We start from the raw sequence: 22,566 nt of genomic DNA, 5'->3' as shown, positions 1-22,566 counted from the left end.
CGGTTTCTGTGCTATTCGCTACGCTAGTTGTGAAACTTCATGTCTTCTCCTGTATCTTGTTCATTTGTCGTGGTCTTCAACATAGCTTCTCTATTGATCTATCAGATACCCTCAGAGCACCCCATGAACTGCACATCTCCTCGTACATCTCCTCATACCTACATCTCCTCATACCTATCGCCTTAATTCGATAACTACGGTCTACCAGCAGAACAGTGATCCCTATTGATTACTCTGATAACACTGCTTCCTCGTCGAACTAAGGGAAAAGCACATTGCAGTCAAGACGAACCTTGTATGCGAGGATCTGTTCGAGCCACCAGAGTGCCACGGTCTCAGCCTGGTCCATGACTACATCAATTGGTTCCTCCTCCCCAGCGAATCCGACAACTGGTAGCGAGAGACACAAGTGTCTCTCGTAATGCTTTGCGTAAGTGGAAATGATGGCCCTGCCTCTTTGAATCTGCTGGACCACAAACTTCATCAGCTGTTCGTCACTATGGGTATGCTTCATTGATTCAGGAAATTCTACCGTAACCCAAAGACCTGTCTCATTGAAGGGGTCCACCATACGCTCGGAACCCACCATGGAAGGGCATCTATCATTCGCGTGTTCTGCCATGTTGCTGATTTGTATATAAAATGGGTTTAAGGAAATTAGGCTTTACTATAGAGACAATTGGGAGGATGCTGGTGAAGTTGGTGGTGTTGATATAGAAATATAGAGCCTCAACGGTATCAGCCGTTTTATATAGCTTCTACCCCGTAGACTAACCCTGGAGAACAAAGAATAAAGACGCTTCCAAGAATTACTATTGATTCATCACCACAATAGCTTTTTATAGATAGCCTTCAATTAAACCCTTCAATCTAGTTTCGTTCTATTTTCATGCGTAGTAAAGATATGGGTTCTCTTTGCCTTTGTTACTTCTGAATTCCTTCTTTGGTCACTTTTCACTTTACCCTAGGGATGCGTCTTGATATACGGAGCCGATCAAGTCCAACTCCCATGGAGAGAACAAAGTATACAAATTCAAACACAAAGCTTGAACAACTGAAAATCGTCGGAAAGTAAGTTTACGCAAAGAACTGCATGTAGATAGGGCTTGTATTTGATAGCTAACTGAGCCACTCATCGTGGTGCTGAAAAAAAATACGTTACATACGTATGTGCATGCCATGACTCCTTGGCCAAACTAAGGCCATCCAATACCAATCCGCGCTGAAAGCAAATTCCCCAAATCTCGGATAAGAGTCTTTAGAAAAAAATCAAATGAAATCAAAGAATAAGAAGAAAAGAAAAGAAAAGTAAGAAAATCTACCACTCATCGACGCTGCGCACCTTGGTTTGCTTGTCCTCGAAGGCCTTCTTCAAGTTGGCATTCAAGTGCTGGCGACGCGACTTCTTAGTCTTGTATTGAGCGACATCTTCTTCCGGGAGGGCAGGCTCGCCAGCACCTTCCACGCTGCGGAGACGGCTCTGTCTCACCGAGCCATTGATGCTGGCCCGGAAGTTGAGACCGCGCGAAACGGACTCGGGGGTATGGTATGCGCTACCGTCAATCGAGCCTCGTGACCCAGGAGTCATAGGGATGCGACCAGCAATGCTCTTGCGAGGAGTAGAGAACGGAGACGCCTCACGGCTTGGGGGTGCTGTGGGAGCAATATCCACGCCGAGCTTGCGCATCTGTGCCTCGAGAACATCGATGTCTGTGCTCTTCCCCTCGGCCATGCTCATCATTGTAGCAATCGTCTTGGTGACAGTCTCGACAGTTGGGCGGTTCCTGCCTGCGCCATTCGCTTGCGGAATGTCGGCGATTTTGGCACATAGGAGGGAGACTGCCTGTTCAAGCTCGGCTATCTTGACCTGGATATTCGTGAATGTGGTGCGCAGATCATGCTGGAGCGCACCTTGCTCGGCAGAAAGGGGTGCTTCGAGAATAGCACCGATATCTGTGTGTGCGTCAAGAGTCTTGCGGATGCTTGCGAACTGGCCTCGCAGGGTGACAACCTGCTTTGTGAGTAGGTCACGGCATGCATCCAGCTTTTCATCCACTCCCTGCACCCGCTGGCTCTCCAATGATTGCGCAATTGAAGTAATCATTTCTTCGAATCTCTCGATGTCCTTCAAGGCCATCTTCGTGTCGAGAATGTCAGCGGGGTGGTCGCTGTTGAGGACCACCACCCACTCATCAATATCAGAAGCCTTCCCGGCCTGTTGGTGCAAAAGGAATCCCGCCATCGATCTAGCATTTATGCCCAATGTATCTACCATAGAGTTGATGTCACGGTAGAGTCGTTCGACCTGGCCGGCAATGCCTGGTTTCGCAGTCTCGCCCATGTAGTTTTGGTGGGGCAAGAATGGATCCAGAGTATCAACGGGGTCAACGGGCAGAGCCAGTTCCTCGCGGAGTCTATCGTCCTCATCGTCGTCTGACAAAGATAGAACATCATCTTCTTGAAGTTGAGCTGCTGCATGCGCACGTGCTTGCTTCTCTTGTTCCTCGCGAGCAACATCGCTGGCCTTTCTCAGGTGGCCACCACGCTGGGCAATCTGGGTAAGAGATGCCTTACGCGAGTGCAAAGCGCCTGTGGATTCCTTACGGCCATGGGATTTGTCGGAGAATAGCACGTTCTTTTTCCCTCCAATACGAACTGGGCTCGGTGATCGGTAGGGCTCACGATTACCTTGGGCAATGGGGGCCGGGGGAGGAAGTAGGGCCTGCTTAGGCAGCTCCCCAAATAGCTGCCGCGGAAGTCGACCTTGATCATCCACGTTTCGAGCAGGACTGCTGAAAAATCCTCCGGTGGAGCTTTGCTCGGAAACTGCACTAAACGAACTCTGAGCCGATTGCTTGGATTTAGCGATCAATGCTTCGTCGTGTGTGATTTCCTCGCCACTATCACTGAAGTCTGACTCGCCTGCCACCTCGGAATCTCCATCGGAGATACCTGATTCATCTGATTCATCTGGGATTGGGACCGCCTCTTCAAACAATTTGGTCTTGAGCTTTGCGGTAAAATCGGGCGGCAGAGGTGCGTCCTCAGGGATAGCTGCAGGCTCGGACTTTTTGGGCTTTGTTAGGAAGTCTGGAGGAAGAGGAGCATCGTCTGTCTTGGGTGCGGACTTCTTCTGAGTGAGGAAGTCAGGAGGCAGAGGAGCGTCATCCGTCTTCAAAGCAGGCTTTTTCTGGGTGAGGAAGTCGGGAGGTAGAGGAGCGTCGTCCGCCTTGGGTGCAGGCTTCTTCTTGGTGATGAAGTCAGGAGGGAGAGGAGCGTCGTCCGTCTTGGGTGTAGACTTCTTCTGCGAAAGGAAATCAGGGGGTAGCGGGGCGTCATCTTCGGGTTTTGGTGAAGGCTTCTTCGTCTTGGTGAAATCAGGAGGAAGCGGAGCATCCTCGGCGGAGCACTTCGACACGTTGGAGGAGGCAGAAGTATCTCCAGGAGCATAACTATCCCGGCTAGTAGAATCCGGTGGCAATGGCGCCTCTACATCAATACTTGATGTGCTAGGCCAATTCTTCTTAGGCGTCACTGTCTTATCAGACAATGTTGACAATGGACTGGTCACACGGTTTTGATTGGTATTGCCAAACATCGAGAATGCTGACTTGGTGTTCTCGGCCGAAGTCTTTGGCTTTGAAGTGAACATTGACGTGGGAGTCTGTGAAGCAGGTTTTCTTGCCCCTCCGAAAATTGAGAATGTCTCCTTATTCACAGGCTCGATATCTTCAGCGTCATCATCCATCGACTCACTTGGCGACGAGCTTCCCTTGCGGGGTGTTGACACCATCTCGTCAAAGGAGCCACCAAATGAGAACGCCCCAGAAGAAGTTTTGTCTGCTTTTGGCCCATCATCCGCAGCAGGAGCTTCGGCCTTGAAGGTAGACTTGAGCTCAAAGGTACCTTTCGCAGCACCGAAGGGATTTTTGACTTCATTGGAAGCTGGAGGTGGGAACGAGGTCTGAGGCTTGGCTCCAAAGGGTGAGGTAGAGCTCTTGGCGAAAGGACTTTGGCCAGAAGAAGCATTTGCGAAGGGAGATCCTTTTGGCTGTGTCGCCGCGAAGGGTGACTCGCCTGGCTTCGCTGCGAAGGGCGACTCGCCCGGTTTTGCTGTTGCAAAGCTACTGAAGCCGCCTCCGCCGGAGAAGGAGCTGAAACCACTGCCACTAGATGCTGCTGCAGTATTAGCCCCGAATGGGTTTGCTGGGGTGCTAGACTGTCTAAGTCCAGAGCCCATAGCTCCGAATCCAGATTGCCCAAACCGTGGCTGTCCAGGAGTACTGGGAGTGCCAAAGGATACGCCTGGCTGAGAGGGAGTCCCAAAAGCGGGAGCAGGGGCTGGGGATGATGACTTTGCAAAGGCTGGGGTAGAGCTTCCACCAAGCTGGGACGGACTGCCAAAAGCCGGGGCACTTTGTTTCCCAAAAGCAGTCGCGCCCATGGTTGAAGCACCCATTGCAGATGGGCTACCAAAGGTAGCAGCTCCCGACTGCTTCCCGAAAGGTGACTGGCCAAATGCGGATGGACCTCCAAACGATGACTGGCCAAACGCAGGCTTCTGTGCAGGAGCTGGGGCAGGGGTTGGGGCAGGGGTTGGAGCTATGGCTTGTGACTGAGATGGAGCTTGGGTTGACTGACCGGACGAAATCAACCCAGAATACTGGACGTTTTGGCGAATGGAATCGGCGTAAACGAACCACCACGATGAAAGAATACCATCATTGTTCAAAAGAAGAACTCCAGGAAGAGGTGTCGAGCTCTCCAGGATATCCGAACCCGGGAGCGGCGCAATGACATTTTCCTTGGCTGACAGGTTTTGTGCCAGACCAATGACCGATGTCTCATCTCCAGAATCCTTCAATGGGACACTAGCACGTTTGGTGTCGTCGCTTACTTCTGTAGTCATGAACTGACCAACATGAAGTTTGGTTCGCTCATCGTTCGCCAGAGCTTGGTCAGACCGCGTGATTAGTCCGAGATCAGTCGAAGCAGTTGACGCGACGATCAAGACATCTTTCAAGTGAGGCTTGTAGTCTCTAATTCTGGTGATAAATTGGAACGCGGGGCCACGCTTCAGCATAAAGCCCATGGTCGAGCAGACTTCTGGCAATTTCTGGATGAGGAACGGTGCCTGCTTGCGGCGGGTTATGATGTAGTATGAAGACGCTGGGTTCATTCCCATATCATCCTCTGCAATATTTGGTGTGTATGTCGCAAAGAAGACATCGTTTTCAAGCCATGAGATGGATGAAACTGTACAATCGTCAGTAAAAGTACATCTATAGTTCTAACAATGATTTGAAACTTACTATGGCAGTCTCCCTCCAAATCAGATGGCCGAGGAACTTCAGCCTTCTTCGTTCCATCTGGGGTCATCTGATATCCAGTGCCATCGGCCAATCCAGCAACAAGCTGCTTTCCTTTGTTGCTCCATGAAGCACAGCTGACACCATCCTTGAGAACCGGACCATTGGGTCCAGGAATGATGGTCCCAGATTTGACATCGGCGATAAGAAGCTCGCCGTTAACAGTGACCAGCGCGACAAGTGTCGAGGAAGGGTCGGGGTTTGGCGTCAGTGCACGTAGCGACACGCCATTCGTAGGAATCGAAACCACTGGTTGGGTATTTCCTTGCGCGAGAGTGTTTGTATCGAAAACTGAGATTGTGGGGCTATTCTCTAAGGCTAGAATCAAGCCGTTGTCGTCCGATGTGAATGCCACATGAGTGGGACGAGAAGGAAGAGGAATTGTGGCGATGGGTTGGAATGGTCTTGTTTTCTCCATATCTTCTCCTGCCGGCGCCTCGATTGACTTCCTGATCACATCAGTGGTGCTGATTACCAGCGCATTTGGGCCAGCGCCAACAACGAGGCCTTTGGTGTGTGCGACAGCCAGAAGTGATGAAGTAGGAGCCGGAAGCGCGTCGTCGGGCCATGCCGTTGGTAGGAAGCGGATATTTGCGTCCCCAGAGATGCCTTTGAAACCGACTTCCTATAGGTACATTAGAGAGGGTTATCATAGTGAGAGCTGTGGCGGGGTGGACATACATCGGTAAAAACATCAGGAAGCTCTGGACCAAGCTCCGCAGAGGCGCTTCCCCCAGCGGGGTTGGACGCACCGAAATTGAAAGCCATTCTAAGCTTTTCCGAATTCAAGGTTCCAGAAGGAGAACGTGTGCTTTCGCTTAAAGGCGAGCTATGTCTAAGGGCATTAGGTGAAGGTGAGGTGGGAGGTGTAGAGAGCGAGCGTCGATGGAGTGAGTGAGGACTCCGGGAAAAGAGATTGAGAGTATGCGCGAAAATCTTGAGGTTGCGCGGCTTGCCAGGAATCAGAAGGCAAGCAAAAGAAAACAAAAATGGACGCAACGGATATGAAGCGCAAAAGGATGTAGAGAGAGAGAAGTCAAGAGAGACTACATAAAGAGCATTGAATTCGAAAATAATGTCCGGCAAAAACACCTTGTTTATGCCTAATAATTAAGGCTCCAATTTAGGCTGCGGGAGCTTCGTCACTCCAAACAGCTCACTTCCTCTTCACCTCCATCTCCAGCTTGCTATCCCATTCGTCCATCCATCCTTCTCGATCTCCCCCCATATTCGAATTTCGCTCTCATTTCTTCATATCCCCACTCTCTATCCTGATAATCAGTTCCGTTGGTCGCGAATACCAGCGTTGTCACGATGCCGGGCTTCGACTTCACAAACTACAACCGTAATGCGGCGCTTCACGCCAGGGGCGTTCCCCTTCCCAAGGCCACGAGCACCGGTACAACAATCGTGGGCTGTGTCTACGATAAGGGTGTTGTGGTACGGTCCCAAGCGATGCGAGGAGACTCAAAAGAGCTGTGACAGGAGCTGACTCGAATCGCCATTGCAGATTGCAGCAGATACCCGAGCTACCAGCGGTCCTATAGTAGCAGACAAGGTAAAAAATACCGATCAGAGCTTGTGCAATTTCTTTTTGGAAGGTATCTGACATTCTTTGTCTCTAGAACTGCGAGAAGCTACACTACATCGCGCCGAAGATCTGGTGTGCTGGAGCCGGTACCGCCGCCGATACCGAATTCACCACTGCCCTCATCAGCTCCAATGTCGAACTGCACTCGCTATCAACGGGCCGCGAACCCCGTGTGATCACCTGTATGACGATGCTCAAGCAGCACCTCTTCCGGTACCAGGGCCATATCGGAGCGTACCTGGTTGTTGCAGGTGTGGACCCGACCGGCACAGGACTGTACACTGTTCACGCACACGGATCGACAGACAAACTGCCGTACGTGACGATGGGATCCGGATCCTTGGCTGCGATGTCGGTGTTTGAGTCGACCTGGCAACCAAACCTGGACCGACAGGGCGCCATCGACATCTGCGCCGAGGCAATCAAGGCTGGTATCTTCAACGATCTTGGCTCTGGTAGCAATGTCGACGTGTGTGTGATCGAGAAGGACCAGCCCACCCAGCTGCTCCGCAACTACATGAAGCCCAACGAGCGCCCACAGAAGGAGCGCAACTACCGCTTCCCCCGTGGTACTACTGCTTGGTTGGACCAGAGGATTATGACCAAGGAAGATATGAAGAAATATGTCACGATCGAAACTCTGTCTGGTGATGATAAGCTTGCCACTGGGGACAGCATGGAAGTTGATACTTAGATTTTCTTGGAGAAGCAATGACCAGTGGTCTTAAATTGAATCTAATGCACACATGGGTTTCTTACGTCTCACTATGTTTTTCTGTACGACCGTACTTCGGGCAAGACTACGAACGTACTATTCGCGGAGTTATCTATAGGGTTTAGAGCAGGTATGGCCAGGACAGAAAACCGGAGGTTTCAAAAAAACTTCATGTATCTCTCATGTAGATTGTATGTTCGGCTCAGTACCCTCTAGGCAAGGTGAAGCAGGGGTATAACGTATCGCTCTATTGTACAAATTTTTCTTGCGTAGACATCCATTCACATACCACATCTACTGCCAGTCAGGTCTCGACTCACCAATCTGAGGCAGAGCAGTGAGTTCTTCAATGACTTTAGAGCCTTCAAACTTGCTGACGATCCAAAGAATGTACTCGTACTGAGTAGCCGAGATACGGCGACCGTCACGGCGGTACCGGACAACACCAGCATGATACATAGCCCGCACGAACTCCGGATCCACAGGCCCGCCGTGTCGGCGAAGATACCCGTAAAGCCAGTGAACCATATGGAAGGACTGGCATGGAGTCAAGTGCTTGCAGCAAGAGAGAGCAACTGCCAGCTGATTTATGAGGTCGACCGCAGCATGGGGATCGGGGCATCGGCTGTCCCGCGGGCCTGGGTGGTATCGCACGAGGACTTTGTCATCGGGGTGTGGAATGGGCTGCCAGGCTTTGTGGAGGCTGACCTTGAATGGAGTGTTGTTGTTGAGAAGTCTGAGAATGGGCCAGATGTTCTTTGAGTCCCCTGATCGAACAACGCTCAGAATCTCTTCAACAGTGTCCGGGTTGGTGAGGTTCATGCGGTGGAACATTTCGTCGAATGTGGTGTGGAAAAGACGTTGTATTCCCTTGTATATAGATGGGTTGGTCCACACGTCTGCTAGTGAAAGCTGGGAGGTTTCCAGTCGTTCAAGGGTTTTGCGGGTGGTTCTGGTAATGGAAGATTTGCCCTTTTTGTTTAGCGCTAGGAGCAGAAGGCTGTTGTATGGGAGGTCGAGGTCGTGAATTTCCCGCATGAAGTCCGGAAAGAAGGTTCCGCTAGTATCCTGTATCACCGTTTCGTAGAGATTGAACAATGAGTGGATCGGTTGATCCGTTGCTCTTGCACTTTGGTTGTACATGGGCCCAGTGGATCGGCCAAGCGTTCGTAGAAGCCAGAGTCGCAAAATGATCTGGCGTTGAGTTGAATGGCTCAGAGGAGCATGCTTGACCTGTGTTTGAATACACGGGAGAGGGAAATCGAACCAGACCTGTGACTTGGCAACGGTCGAAATAACTTCAGCATTCGCAAGGCAATCCCGCCATCTTTCAAGCAATTGGTTTCTGGAGACTCTGTCTGCTGGAGACGATGCCAATGACTCTGTTACACGAATGACACAGTCCGCCGCACTGTTAACATCAAGCTGGCTGAAGATCTTGTTGGGAAACGGCAGGCTTGTCTCCGAATCGACTTCCATAGTTTCCAACCAAGCTTGAACCAAAACAGAAGGCCACTGGCTGCGACTGTCTGCATCATGGGTTTCGATGATGATTTCCTCGGCAAAACGAAAGCTGCGAGTACGCAGGAGCTCTTCAAGCCAAGCATCAACAATGTTTCTGTCCAGATCGTGATACCCGAGAATGTTACAGCACCCAATAGCTTTCCACATAGCCCGGTAGTGCTTCAACAAAGATTTATGGTCCCATGATCCCAGAGTCTTGTTTCGTTCGACGATGATATTCGGTAAAGCGGTAATGATCAAACATATCTCATCAGTTGAAATCAATCCCAGCTCTAACGCACGATTAATCGCATTCAAAACAGCGGTTCGTTTGCCGCGTTTCGTTTTCGTTCGAACAAAGACTTTGACAGCTGCAGCGTAATTTCCCGATCCCCGAGTGTTCAGGAACGGATCATCCAAGAATGCAATTGCTTCTGTAAGGTCAGGGTCTGAACGAGCAAGTAACCGCTCGAATATCTGCCGGCTGTATCGCGGGTCCCGATGGAGGTCAATTCTCAGACGACGAGTGAAGTCCCTTGCATCTTCAATGCCCCAATTCCTCCCATCCAAAAATGCCTCCAGCATCTGATCGCGTGTAGCTCGATTGGCGAGGTACGACTCGGGGACATGAGTGGTCTGGAATTCGCTGAGTTCGGGTTGAGGCTCCGGGTTCTGGTCAGAAAAAGAGAAAGGTACTTCAGAAGGACCCAAAGAATGATCGGCGAAAGCTTCAAAGAATTATTAGCGGATAGCCAAAAGAATCTGCATGTCTTGTCACACATACTCTGAGTTTCGAATGGCGCTCTCTGCCACGGATGGTCGGTCCACTTCATATGTTCCCTCCCATTGCGGCCAAACAGACACGCGATGTCTTCAGCCGGACCTCCCCCTATGCTTGCCAGAGCAGTATTTCTTCGTTTTGCTAGGCGTCGACGTGCTTCCAATGGTCCGGGAACACAGCTCCCATGGCGCCGCTGACCGTTGGCGAAGTGACGAAAGGTGGCCGCGAGTAGATCATCGCTGATCCAGGGATGGTCAAGCTTTGAAGTAGCTGGCGGCTTTAGAGCATGCCGGTAGGCATGTCTGCCGAAAGACATGAGATTGGCTATGGCATATGCAGGCCGATTGCTGTCTTAGGCTTCTCGCAAGCACTCGGGATCAACTTTCGCATGGCGGCTTTCCGATTCTTGGCATGATGACTAATCTCCACATTTGTCCACGGGTACGGTCGGGAGTAGTGGACTACATATTCAACGGGCCAATCTTTGGCCTTCAATTATCACCTCTGTCTACATGATTTGTAGCTTCTGTTTGGGCCATTATTTTCTTATTTTGTGAAGTTTACTTGTTTCTGCGTTCTATATCATGTTATAATCCATTTAATTGTTCGAAGCTTGATTTATTTAGAACTCCTCGGATGTATGTCAAATGTTCGCATAGCTACATATGTATGGACATGGATTTATACGGAGGGCAAAATAAAGAAATTAGAATCATACACACAACGCCAATGCAATGCACGCAAATTTTTGCCCACCCATGGTATCACATGCTAATCATCTCGGAGACGGACATAAAGGAACGGTGTGATAAAACGTAAGATGGTCATGATGGGAAATCGGGGAGATAGCAACAACTCAGGAAGCAGCTTCCCCTTCGCTGAGAAGGGGCTTCCGTCCTGACACCACATGAAAGTCCATATAAGCGTGGACACTTCGGTCCTGTATACTCCTCCTCACATCAACGAGGAAGACTTCAATTTCGGCTTGCGACCACCCAAGGGCAAGAAATGGCTTATATGACCACCCGGACAAAGCCTGCAGCCAATTGCTCTCGTTCCAATCGCCGATAGTCCTTAGCCTCTCGTCCTGTGGCCAGGTATTTGTGGGGATTTTGTAGAGTCGTTCTTCAACGTCAACAAATCCTACCTCTTTCATCCACTGCGCAATCCGATGGGCGATTCGGAACTGTCTTGGTGGATCAGACTGACGGCCTGAGCGCACACTAAGGTCTACCCAATCATGCAAGGCGTATGCGCTGTATCCCCCGTCTGTGTTTTCGGGAGGCATGGTCCCATCATCACATTTCGGTTTGGGGTCTGGCTCATGACATTCCATATATGCCCCCGGTTTGAGGTGTTTGAATGACTGTCGTAGTATACGCTTGAACGACGGCACAGAACCAGTCATGTGGCCGGTATGAATGAAATCAAAATAGTCATTGCTCCATAGCCACTCCTCCTCGGTGGCATCATCGATCAGGAAATGCACATTTGGCGGTACTTCTGTTGGCTGCACTGGGGACAGATCCGTTCCTGTTATTTGGGCGTTTGGAAACAACGCTGCTGCAAGAAGACAATTTGAGATGGTGAGACAAAAATCTTAGGACTGAGACGGGGGATCATACACATCTCTATTGGCCATATCCCTGACCCAGTACCAATGTCAAGAATGTTCTTTGGGTCTTGGAGGGGAGCTTGGAATAGCTTTCCGTCCATCGTCATTTTAATCATGTGATGTTGCATATCTAGGCGTTCTAATTCCTGTTCATCATTGGGGTATACATAAGCTAAACATTGAATTAGCCATGTTTGGCAAGATCTGACAGAGCTGGGTGTTGCAAACATACCTCCCTCGTGGTACCTGTGGTAGGTTCTTCCATGCTCAACAGGATAATCGGTCACACTGTTGGTCAATGACATTGTGTCACTGCTATGATGTGGTCAGTTACCCCATCATTTGATTTGATAAAGCAATTGAAGTCGAGAAGGGTCTAATGGAGGTAGTATTACCTGTTATCATCAACAGCCTGTATAATTTTACGTTAGCAACAAGAAAATCGAGACTCAAATAACCGCGGGAATATCAGTGGTGGTAGAATATAGACATGTGAACCACAAGCTATCAGAGAAACAAACTTACCAGAGGTATCTCACCCATGGTCACTCCTTCTCATCCGGCGGGATCAATATTGGCAGGTATGGACAGCAGATGAGCTATTCCTTGTGTAGTTGAATGGAATCAAGCAAGCTCACGATAGTCCATTCCACGACCCAGTATTAGAATGGAAAGACTCAGACTGACGCAAATCCGGACATAATTGAAAGAGAAAGAAAGAAAGAAAAAAAAGAGCCCGACAACTTGGGTTATCCCGACAACTATAAATCAGCGTAGGATCAACATTTAAAATGTTCGAAAAGCGAAATTAAAAGCAAACCCCGGTAAGTGGAGTTCTAGTTCGTGTACTGTGTACGAATTTGAGTAAATGATAAAGGTCGAATTCAAGCAAAAGTATATGAAAGAAAGAGATGCCCAGGCGCTTCAGGCGGGAAATAGTACTCATGTACTCCGTAATGTCCTTGTTTTAGCTGGGGGGGTAAAGGCTAGTTATTCTAGTGAAAATGATTGGACGGATTTATATGTGATTTTGTCACTAGTTTTACTTCAAATTTTAATTTTTTTTCTTTTATTAGTATTTTGTCATTTCTCGCTTGTTTTTGTTCTATTCAATGTCCTGGAATATATTGTACAATATACACAAAATACCGAACCGTTTGCTTTTCTTAGGAAGCACTCAATCATAAAACCCAATGATTTTCAAGTTCCATTATATTCCAAGTCTGGTCTTTGATACAACCTACTCTTTTTTCGAGATGATCATTCGGTTCTCTGACGTGGTGGTACATATTATGTGTCCAGCTCAGAATTTACCCACGATGTGATTTCGATCCTCACGATCGAAGGCTCCCTGGGCTCGATCGACCAATAAAGGTAGGTACCATCCGGCTGGGAATATGCAACCCGCTCAGCCACGGGCCGTCTTCAACCTTTCTGCTGGGATTTTCCCTTTAGATTCGGACGATCAACAGAAATGATTTCCAAGCAAACTTATGCAGAATCCTGCAGGGCCATCCTAGTAATAGTCAGTATGGCACGCCGTTATTCCCCGATGTTAGGAGATTTCTTTTTTCTTCCATGAATGCATATTACAAAGTCATCAAATCAAAAAGCTAAAGTTCGGTGTGATAATACGGAGTAATGGGTTCTAGACTAGGGAATCTCAACCGCGTATATACGTGGAGCTGTTGGGATTTTGCCTCTCAAAATGGATCCATATAACCCGTAACAATCGTACGGAGTACAGTTCTCACGCCAAGGATTCTGTTTTTAATCATTGCATATGCGGTCTGGATTCCTTTCTTCTGTTTTGACTGGAATATCAAAGTGTCGGAATACTTCCGGAAGATTTACCGAATACGACAAGTACGTGCTCGAAGTTTCCTCTCTTGTTCCCATTTCACTTCCGACTCGGCCCTAATGCGAGACTCTTACCGTGTTTAGGTCTAGCGGTGGGAAAAGAGGAAGTGACCCATCAGAAACAACGTCACTTGGGGTGGGCTAGAAGCCTGGGCTTTCTCTTACATCCCAAAATTTCTCCAAAAGGAGGGGCACATGGGATCTAGAAGTGCATCACGGAACATGCATGCACGGAGTACAATAGTTTCCGATACTCCGGGTCTCCATATTGATTTGGATCTCTTTTTTTTTTGTTTATTTTCTCATGACGTCTGAAGTTCTTGTGGCTATCCTGAACTTCTAGACCTGTAAATCTTCCATGCTCCGGTGCAAATATCGATCAAAATGACTATACTGTATAAAGCATAGCCTATATATTGTATGTTGAAATGATGAAATTACAATTGTGCCCTGGTGTATCCCCCAAATTTTCAGTATGCGCTCCTTTGCATAAAGATACTATGATACAAATGTATGGAAATTTTTGTACCCGGAGTACCCCGAATTAAAAAGTGTTTATCTTATATGTTATTTAAGGAGGGAACAAAAAACCCAGGGGGAAAAAAGGCGAAACACGTCAACAATGGCGCAAACTTGCAGGCAAAATCCCAAGTACAGCACCCCTGCAGCCGTCCCAAAAATAACTGAACTTGTTGCCATGGAGTCGGGTTTCCATGTAAAGGGAACCCTCGGGGAAATTAATTGGAAATCCGACGAGTCAAAACAACCTTGAAATTCACCCGGACCCGGGGACTGGGAAAGTTATTCGGGTTCCAACGTGTCGGTAACGGCCCCAGAGCCAATTTTCAACTACACCTTCTTAAATGGGGGTTTCAATCTTTTCTTTTTTATACGTTAATTCTCTATTTCGGCATAATTTTTTTGGGAATTTTGCCTGTCTAATGCTACATAAGCACAGTAGATTCGGTGTCGGCCAACCACAACCCATGAACTGTTAAGTCGTCACTCCGCAGCGGAGCAGCTTGGTAGTGGGGACAGCCCTTGGCATGTTTCTCTTTTGAGATTCTTGCTTTAGTCGCTAACATCTATACCCACTGCATGGAGTACAAAGTATGCGGGACTTTTGCTGGGTATAGGGGCTTTCTTTAATGTGAGGAGGCCTTGAACATTGCAGGGTATGTTAGTTACAACATAGGTGTCCAAACCCGAACAACTCCGATCAAATACGCCCAAATCAAGACAAATGTTACTGTTGCACGATATGCCAAGGTGTTGGCGATCAGGTAATGGCCTATCGGATCCAAATCCAAGGTGAGGAACAATGTACTCATTATACTCTGTTTGCTGAGCTACTTCGTATGTTGTATGCATCTAGGACCTAATGAGTAAAGGCGCACAGCGGAAACTTCAACCGAACCAATATATATGAGGCACGGGGAAGAAGAACGAGCAAGCGACAGGTGTGCTAAGCAAATGTATGCAGCGAGAATCATCCTGAGCCGCACCTTGCTCTCGCTCTCGGTAGGATATCAACTACATGCACCTGGAAGTATGCGCCTGATTCCATTCTTGACAACTCATCAATAGTGGAATTCAATTGGAAATATTTTGGGACTAAGTAAGACATGCAGTCTTATATCCTTGACAGCGTGCAGGCAATCGCCCGTCTTTGGGCTTTCACTACGGAGTACACCTACTTGATACTACCCATAAACGTGTCTTGCATATAAAATAGTTGCCTTTTGGCAAAAGCGTAGACCGCTTGGGTACTCTCACAGATATTTATTCCCCACAAATGATACCACTAGATATTATTGGCTGCGGATGAGATAGACCCTCTATCCGCAAGAATTCTCACTTCGTGGGGCAACCTTTACAACAGCCCGGGTGTTGCACTAAGGATGCACGACAATACAAATACGAAACTAACCGGGAAAAAAAAGAAGATAAACACCTCGTTTTCATGTGTTTTTAACTTGATATCCAACAACCATTATTAACCCTGCTGTGTTGTGTGCACGGTAGGTGCGGGGTGAATTATTCACAGAAATGATCGGCTAGAGAAGATCCACACAGTTCAATTCAAAGTCTCGGCGAAGAAAAACCCACCATATTTCTCACCTTTGTACTTCACAGAGGGGAATGGAATTTTCAAAAAGACCCATCGCTTAGGGAAACTTAAAAAGTATTTGAAATTGGAACTGCAAATCATTTACTAGAATCTGAATTTGACTGGCTCTGGGGTGAAGGCCAGACGTCCCAATCGGCACGGCTCAGGACTGAGAGGTGTGAGCGCACAACTGTCAAATGCAAGCGAAATGTAGATCATGCACGTCTGCACTTGGACTGGAGAGGAAAATGATCTCATCGAAATCCCCACCATCCACCAATAAAGAGATCTTCTCAGAATATTGAAGCCAGTGTTGTCGTTGTTGAACTTCATTTAACTGCCTGGCCTCGGTCACAAAATTCCCCTACGTTGTAGGTCACGCTCTAGAAGGGCCTTTATTAACTCTCCAGGATCTCTGGCATGAGTTCCTATTGGCTGAAATGTGTTCGTCCTATGGAATCCATGCGAATCTGCAAGGCAAAAACAAAGAACATCTAGGCTATGCCTCGGACGCAGTATACAACATAGTAGGTTGCAATACGAAGTACGGGGTACATCTCATGAACTATTTGTATATACACAGCGCTTTGCATAGTATCCCTAATTCGCAAATACATATGCAACTGTTTGTGGAAGACTACATATTATCAGACGACTCGTACAGTCGTGTTGTCGTTCTTTTACATCTTCTATGCTGATTAGTCGATTGGGCTCACTGTCGAACTACCTATTGTTTTCAACCCATGGCCTAAGCAAGGTATTATATTCGTTGGACACGGGACTATCTTTAGCTTGCCTTATTGTAAGGACTAATTTTATTTTTCCCGGAAAAGTTAGGTCTTGTTGGAGTTGCGGTCAAAAAAGACGAACTGGGAAATCCTCAAGTGGATATATATATTAGCGTACTCGCGTGTTTCTCATCGTTCAACACACAATTAAAGTGAAGTCTCTATGAAATATATCCACTTAGTCCAGTAACCGGAAAAATAAGGACATAAACGATATCTGAAATACACTATTCAAATTGAGTGATATCTAGGACAAAACGCAAACAGCGTACTTCCCAATCGGGTTATATTTATATCGGCCCGGATAAATCCAAATCCGGAATGACGCAGCTTGTGACCTGGATGGAACCTTGGACTCGAAATGCAGTGCATCAACAAAGTTGTTGGTGAGAACGTACTTCTATTCTGCAAATATCATTTCGATGCAATAGTGGACATTTTGCATTACCTCTTCCTTGATGTTTTATCATATTGAATCTACGAGGAGGGCGGGGTACTAAAACGCCACTTTGAGTGCTGACGCGCGACGCGTAGAGCCTCATCGGAAAAAAAAAGCCTGGAGATCTGCCGGATAATTCTGGCTTCCAACAATCTGGCTTGAAATGGTGCGCCAAACACCAGCTCGCTCCGTAAGGAGCCGGGCGACTACCGCTGCTCAACTTAAACGCCAGAGACAGACAGATGACCATGCTCCAGATGTCTATCAAGAACTGTTGGAGGAGGCTGAGGCCAGAGATCCCGAGCAATTTGCCTCAGACAGGCCAATCAAGAGGCGCAAGGCCGGAGACATGAAAGCCATCCCGGTGGGATTAGGGGCCTCGGAACAAAGACATCAGGGCACAGAAGCAAACGAACATAGCACCCAACCAGTACAAACGGTTTACGATTCATCGACATCAGAAGAATCAGATGTTGACTGGGAAGATGTTGAATTACAGCAACAATCACAGTCTTTGTTGAATAGAAATTTCGCGTCTCAAGTCGGCGACGAGGTGCTCCAGATCACACTAGAGCAAGAACCCGAGAAGCATAAGAAATCAATTCAAAGAAGGAAGCCCTTAACTGGAGCCGAGAGAAAAGTCAGATTGGATGTGCATAAATGTCATATTCTTTGTCTCCTTGGTCACGTTCAGTTGCGCAACATGTGGTGCAATGACGAGAAATTACAGGTAAGTGTTGGCTTGCTTGGGCATGTCGATAAAAGACCTAATAGGACTATAGGAGTTCTTAAAGAGGACGTTGCCTAGAAAAGTAGTCGCTCTTCTGCATCCAGATGACAATAAACCAAATTATAACAGATCCACCACGTTTATGGACGGTCTCAACCAGGCTGGAGATGCCTTCACACGCAGATTTCGGGTTACTAAACCAGGGATGAAACGGGCTCACTGGGCGGAGGATGAGTCGCAATTGAAGCAGAAATTGGTATCTTCCACATGTTTCTCCATCAACAATCACTTACTGACACGAATATATAGGAGTCAATCGTGTCGAATGCTGAAGTCTTTTTATCCAAAGAGGATTTCCGAACCCAAGCAATGACAATGGAAGGTTCCCGGGATTTTGGGGCTCAGCTATTCTGTGCCCTGTTACGGTCTGTAGCCGTAGAGGCGAGACTTGTTTGTTCATTGCAACCGTTGCCATTTTCTGGCACCGTGAAAGACATGGCGCCCTCTAAACCGAAGCATGAATATATTGTGATATCCTCAGATGATCCTGGATCCTCAACAGACGAACGCAGTAAGAGCGAAAAATCACCCACAGCTTCAAAGCCTCGACGGATTGGACAGCCTAAGTTTACCCCATCGCGTCCTCCTCAACCAAAATTCTATTCAGGCATGTGATTTCCGACAGTTGTTAGTCTATGCCTAACTAACACCCATAGGTCCGATTCCAACATCGCGAGAATCTCCATTTCCGGTATTTTGGGTGGAAGCTTTTAACGCAGCTGCACAGAAATGGGTCCCAATTGACCCGGTCGTAACAAAATCCCTTGCAAAACCTTCGAAATTTGAACCGCCTGCGAGCGATTCGTTAAACTTGATGAATTACGTGGTTGGTTTCGAGGATGACGCCTCTGCAAGAGACATTACTCGTCGTTATGTAAAAGCATTTAATGCAAAGACGCGGAAACTTCGCGTGGAGACCACACGGAATGGCGAGAAGTGGTGGGATACGGCGCTACAAGCCTACGAGAAACCTTTCTTCGAAGATCGGGATGAGGCAGAGATTAGTGAACTAACATCCAAATCAGCAGCTGAGCCCATGCCGCGCAATATCCAGGACTTCAAGGACCATCCCGTATATGCGCTTGAGCGGCATGTCCGTCGCAATGAAGTGATCCATCCAAAACGAATAATCGGACACGTGGGGTTGGGAAAAAGCACATCCCGAAGTGAGATATCAGAACCCGTTTATCGTCGATCTGACCTGCATATTGTACGAAGCTCTGATAAATGGTATCGCCTTGGGCGTGATGTCAGAGTTGGCGAGCAGCCTCTGAAGCGTGTTGCTGCAAGTCGAAATAAGAGCGGGGGCTTTAGTGATGACGAAGATGAAAACGAGCCCCAAGAAACCGCACTATACGCCGAGTTCCAGACAGAAATCTACATCCCGCCACCAGTGGTCCAAGGAAGAATTCCGAAGAACGCGTATGGAAACCTCGATGTCTATGTGCCTAGCATGGTTCCGCCTGGTGGAGTTCATATCAGGCGGCCGGAGGCAGTTCGAGCTGCTCGAATCCTTGGCATTGACTATGCCGACGCAGTCACTGGATTTGACTTTAGAGGCCGCCGTGGCACGGCTGTACTCGGGGGAATTGTTGTTGCCGTCGAGTACCAAGAGGCGCTTGAGGAAGTTTTGAGAGGTCTCGAAGATGAGAGGCGGCATGCTGCACTAGAGGCAAGAACTGCGGAGGCTCTGCGGTTCTGGAGGCTCTTTTTGATGAAGCTTAGGATTGCAGAACGAGTCAAGGAGTATGCTAGCGATGATGAAGAACAAAAGCTCGAAGATACCGAGAGCGAAATGGACGTTACAGATACTGGTGGTGGTTTCTTCCCTGAAGCAGACCAAGCAGCCAATAGCCCACCTCTGATAGACCTGGGAAAAGGCAAAATGGTACATGATCAACATTCTCCCGAAGACTACGCGAAAGGAGAAATGGACTCGTCATTGGAAGAGGATTATACTGCTGGAGGGGGATTTCTGCCCGATGATCATGATCCAGCTTCTGACCTGAGGGAACCCACAAAGCCTGCGCCTTTGGCCATAGACCGGACCTCAATTCCCGAGAGTATTGCCAGGAACAAAGCATCGAAAATGCCTCGCTACTCGCTGGTGGTTGTCCCAAATCACAGCTTAAATCCGACATCCGTACCCCAAGTCCTCCCAGGGTCATCTGACAAAGCTCCTATCACAGTCGATTCGTCCACAAATGGTGACTCTAAATCCGCAAGTGTGGTTACTATCTCCCGGCCACCATCACCAGTACCCAATTATGAATCTGATAGCGAGATTGAGAAGGGATCTTTGCTTTCTGAGGACCCTGAAGATGAGGATGCAATTCCTGAATGGCTGATGTCTGATGAGGGCTAGGTTTTGTTAATCAGACCTCTATTTCAACTATGTACGTTAAATTATAAATAGATCAATCAATAAGAAGGGAAAAAAAGAACTGCTATGTATGACTACACTGCTTCCGTTAACTATGTAACCATCCATGTCCTGTACAACTGACTCCTTCGGGCTAGTGTAGCATTATCGCGCAATCTCCTTCAACAGCCCAGCCGGGCTAGCTCAATCGGTAGAGCGTAAGACTCTTAATCTTAAGGCTGCGGGTTCGACCCCCGCGTTCGGCTATTCCTAAAAACCAAACCTGAGATTTCTTTTTTGATCAATTATTCTTGTTTTATTTTTTGCCACTCGAGGATTGAACACTCTGGATCGAATTGCACTGTGTTTTCTTTTTGTTTGCGTTAGTATTACATGTAGGGTCTACTTGTGAATGTATGGGGGCCGAAACTTGCAATGCACGTACCAAGTCGATATTAGCGACGCGTCGACGCGAACCGCCTGAGGCATCTGCCCCTAACGTCATATCTTTTACTTCTAGGCCCCAGCGTGATGTTTTAAGACCGGAGCCATTGCAACAGCAATGAAAGAACTGCACGGATCTAGAGGCCTGCTAGAGACCCCTCGAAATCAGGTCCGCACCCCGAGAAGGCCGAGTACACAAGATCTTCCAACAACTACCACGAAAACCATCATCGCACGGAACCGATCACCGCAGTCGTCGACATCGGCAAGCATTCGTAGACGGAAATCACTACCACGAGTTCAATCCACTCTCACACAAATTGACTTTGTGACACAGCCCACACCTTCGAATGATGACCAGCTTGCCTACATTGAAGAACAAGAACGTGGCCACGATGCCCAAGATGCAACTGAGCAGTCAAATGTAGATGATGGATCTGACAAGGATTCAGACTATCTTCCTGCTCCACCAGTTCGGTCAGCTCGTATCTCGAAATTCAAGATGAGCGAACGAGAGCGCGTTTCGGATGAACGCTCGCAGAAGCGGAGGAGCTCTGGAATCATCAATCGCGATGCAAATCGAAGTCATGGAATTCGAAAAAGCGAGACACCAAGGGCGAGTGTTCGTTCCAAGGGAGGTCGAAAATCCCTGGAGAAGTCAGCGGGAAAACGGGACAAGACCTTAACTCAGATGGACTTTGTACGACGTTACATTACCATTGATGATGACGATGACGACGAAGTGAACATGGGATATATCCAGCCGACACCGCAGAAGAAGGCCATAGCAGATGAACAGACAGAAAATACACCCAAAGCGAACCAAGCAAAGCATATGAAGCGTCCGACTTCGACCTCCGCCAAACGAAAGCACAGAGTGCTCGAAGAAGAGCTGGATCTCTCAACAGGGGAACCTATATCTCAACAAAATGAACCACAGGAGTCAAATCCTGGAAGCAGAAAGGGTGAGCGGATACCTGCAGCTCCTATTACGCCGCTAAAGTCCCGGACACGTGAGATACCTTCTTCACAGACGCCTGAAAGTCCTGGTCTCGCTATCATAACTTCATCTCAATTTCGCAGCGCTACTCGCTCTCCTTCAAAGCGTAACCCGTTAAAACCCACGAATAATTCCATGCAACACATCAAAGAAGAACCCCCGGAGACTCGGCGAGTGGTCGAGGATTCACAAGACCCTGGAGGTGAATCTTTACTACAGCCAACAACATCCGATTCTCCAAGCATCTATAATACTTTGATCGATCATGCTCCAATTAATACTGAACAATTTCCTTCATCTGCACCTCCGACGGAGTCGACTTCTCAGGAGTTTCCCACCGAAGCAAATTCGAGAACTGAAACCACCAAGAGGGAGAGGACGGTCGTCTATGAAACGGATGCGGACTCAGAATACGGAGATTTTGAAGACAGCCTCAATACGCGTTCCGTGACACCATCCCCAAAGAAAATATGCCGAGAAATCGATCCACCGAACGTTCCACAGGCCACCCAACACAGCCAAGAATCTCCCAAGGATGATTCCCAAGAACTTCCTCTACCAGCTGCGCAATCGAGCCTTGGATTGGATGATGCCCCTCCTTCAGAAGGTCCAATGTCTGATGCCTCAATTTGCTATCAAAGAATGCATGCGGCTACACAATTCCCGCACGAGCCAATCCCAACACTGAATACGCAGAAGATGTCCGAGCTTTTTCCTCACGGAGGCAGTAGCCAGTACACAAATCTGGAGCCATTGAGGCCTTCAGTTCGAAAACAGGCACCGGGACCATTCTCGCAGACACAGACACAGAGCCAGGAATGCGACAAAGAGTCTACTGAAATAGTTCCCGAGTCGTCGCCGATCCGAGAACGAGAACGTGGAATCGAGTCGGGTGATAATTCGTTCCAACGACCTCAGGTTCCTAGCTCCGTGGTCCAAGTTGAGTCCTCGCAGGCGGTGGACCGAGATCCTCAATGGCAGGGACGAGTCCTCTCTCGGAGCCAACTTCTTACATCGAGCGTCATGGAGAGCATCCCACTCCCGAACTTTTGGATGGGTAGTCAGGATAGTGTAGGGGAACCTTATAGCTTACCTGAAGGATGATATTGTTTCTGAGGTTATTGTCCAATAAATTATGAATTATGAATACCTCGAATATTATTGAATATGAATACTATATCATGTTTTACCTTGAAGTT

General features: G+C 48.1%; 7 protein-coding genes across 7 annotated transcripts; 3 read left to right on the top strand and 4 right to left on the bottom strand.

Annotated features, from left to right (window-relative positions):
• Positions 1-259: 259 nt before the first annotated feature.
• N7479_006752 (uncharacterized protein) lies at positions 260-622 on the bottom strand (the record flags this gene model as incomplete). The annotated part of the gene is made up of 1 exon (XM_057254446.1): positions 260-622. One exon carries the CDS (start codon positions 620-622, stop codon positions 260-262), a length of 363 nt encoding a protein of 120 aa, XP_057108308.1.
• Positions 623-1,318: 696 nt separating this feature from the next.
• Positions 1,319-6,137, bottom strand: N7479_006751 (FG-nucleoporin NUP159; the record flags this gene model as incomplete). The annotated part of the gene is made up of 3 exons (XM_057254445.1): positions 1,319-5,256; positions 5,313-5,994; positions 6,051-6,137. 3 exons carry the CDS (start codon positions 6,135-6,137, stop codon positions 1,319-1,321), a joined length of 4,707 nt encoding a protein of 1,568 aa, XP_057108307.1.
• Positions 6,138-6,683: 546 nt separating this feature from the next.
• Positions 6,684-7,654, top strand: pup1 (proteasome core particle subunit beta 2; the record flags this gene model as incomplete). The annotated part of the gene is made up of 3 exons (XM_057254444.1): positions 6,684-6,809; positions 6,880-6,927; positions 6,995-7,654. The coding sequence occupies 3 exons, from the start codon at positions 6,684-6,686 to the stop codon at positions 7,652-7,654; spliced, it is 834 nt and encodes a 277-aa protein (XP_057108306.1).
• Positions 7,655-7,969: 315 nt separating this feature from the next.
• N7479_006749 (uncharacterized protein) lies at positions 7,970-10,275 on the bottom strand (the record flags this gene model as incomplete). Its single annotated transcript, XM_057254443.1, has 2 exons — positions 7,970-9,906; positions 9,963-10,275. The coding sequence occupies 2 exons, from the start codon at positions 10,273-10,275 to the stop codon at positions 7,970-7,972; spliced, it is 2,250 nt and encodes a 749-aa protein (XP_057108305.1).
• A 540-nt stretch (positions 10,276-10,815) lies between these two features.
• Positions 10,816-11,879, bottom strand: N7479_006748 (class I SAM-dependent methyltransferase; the record flags this gene model as incomplete). The annotated part of the gene is made up of 3 exons (XM_057254442.1): positions 10,816-11,522; positions 11,585-11,746; positions 11,807-11,879. 3 exons carry the CDS (start codon positions 11,877-11,879, stop codon positions 10,816-10,818), a joined length of 942 nt encoding a protein of 313 aa, XP_057108304.1.
• Positions 11,880-16,934: 5,055 nt separating this feature from the next.
• N7479_006747 (uncharacterized protein) lies at positions 16,935-19,926 on the top strand (the record flags this gene model as incomplete). The annotated part of the gene is made up of 4 exons (XM_057254441.1): positions 16,935-17,501; positions 17,554-17,757; positions 17,811-18,168; positions 18,218-19,926. The coding sequence occupies 4 exons, from the start codon at positions 16,935-16,937 to the stop codon at positions 19,924-19,926; spliced, it is 2,838 nt and encodes a 945-aa protein (XP_057108303.1).
• A 559-nt stretch (positions 19,927-20,485) lies between these two features.
• Positions 20,486-22,471, top strand: N7479_006746 (uncharacterized protein; the record flags this gene model as incomplete). The annotated part of the gene is made up of 1 exon (XM_057254440.1): positions 20,486-22,471. The coding sequence occupies one exon, from the start codon at positions 20,486-20,488 to the stop codon at positions 22,469-22,471; it is 1,986 nt and encodes a 661-aa protein (XP_057108302.1).
• Positions 22,472-22,566: the final 95 nt, after the last annotated feature.

Source organism: Penicillium vulpinum (genome assembly GCF_028829585.1).
Source record: "Penicillium vulpinum strain IBT 29486 chromosome Unknown utg000003l_segment0_segment0, whole genome shotgun sequence".
In the NCBI taxonomy this organism is placed as follows: domain Eukaryota; kingdom Fungi; phylum Ascomycota; class Eurotiomycetes; order Eurotiales; family Aspergillaceae; genus Penicillium; species Penicillium vulpinum.
Note: the sequence above shows the minus strand (reverse complement) of the source record. Positions and strands in the feature narration are given on the sequence as shown.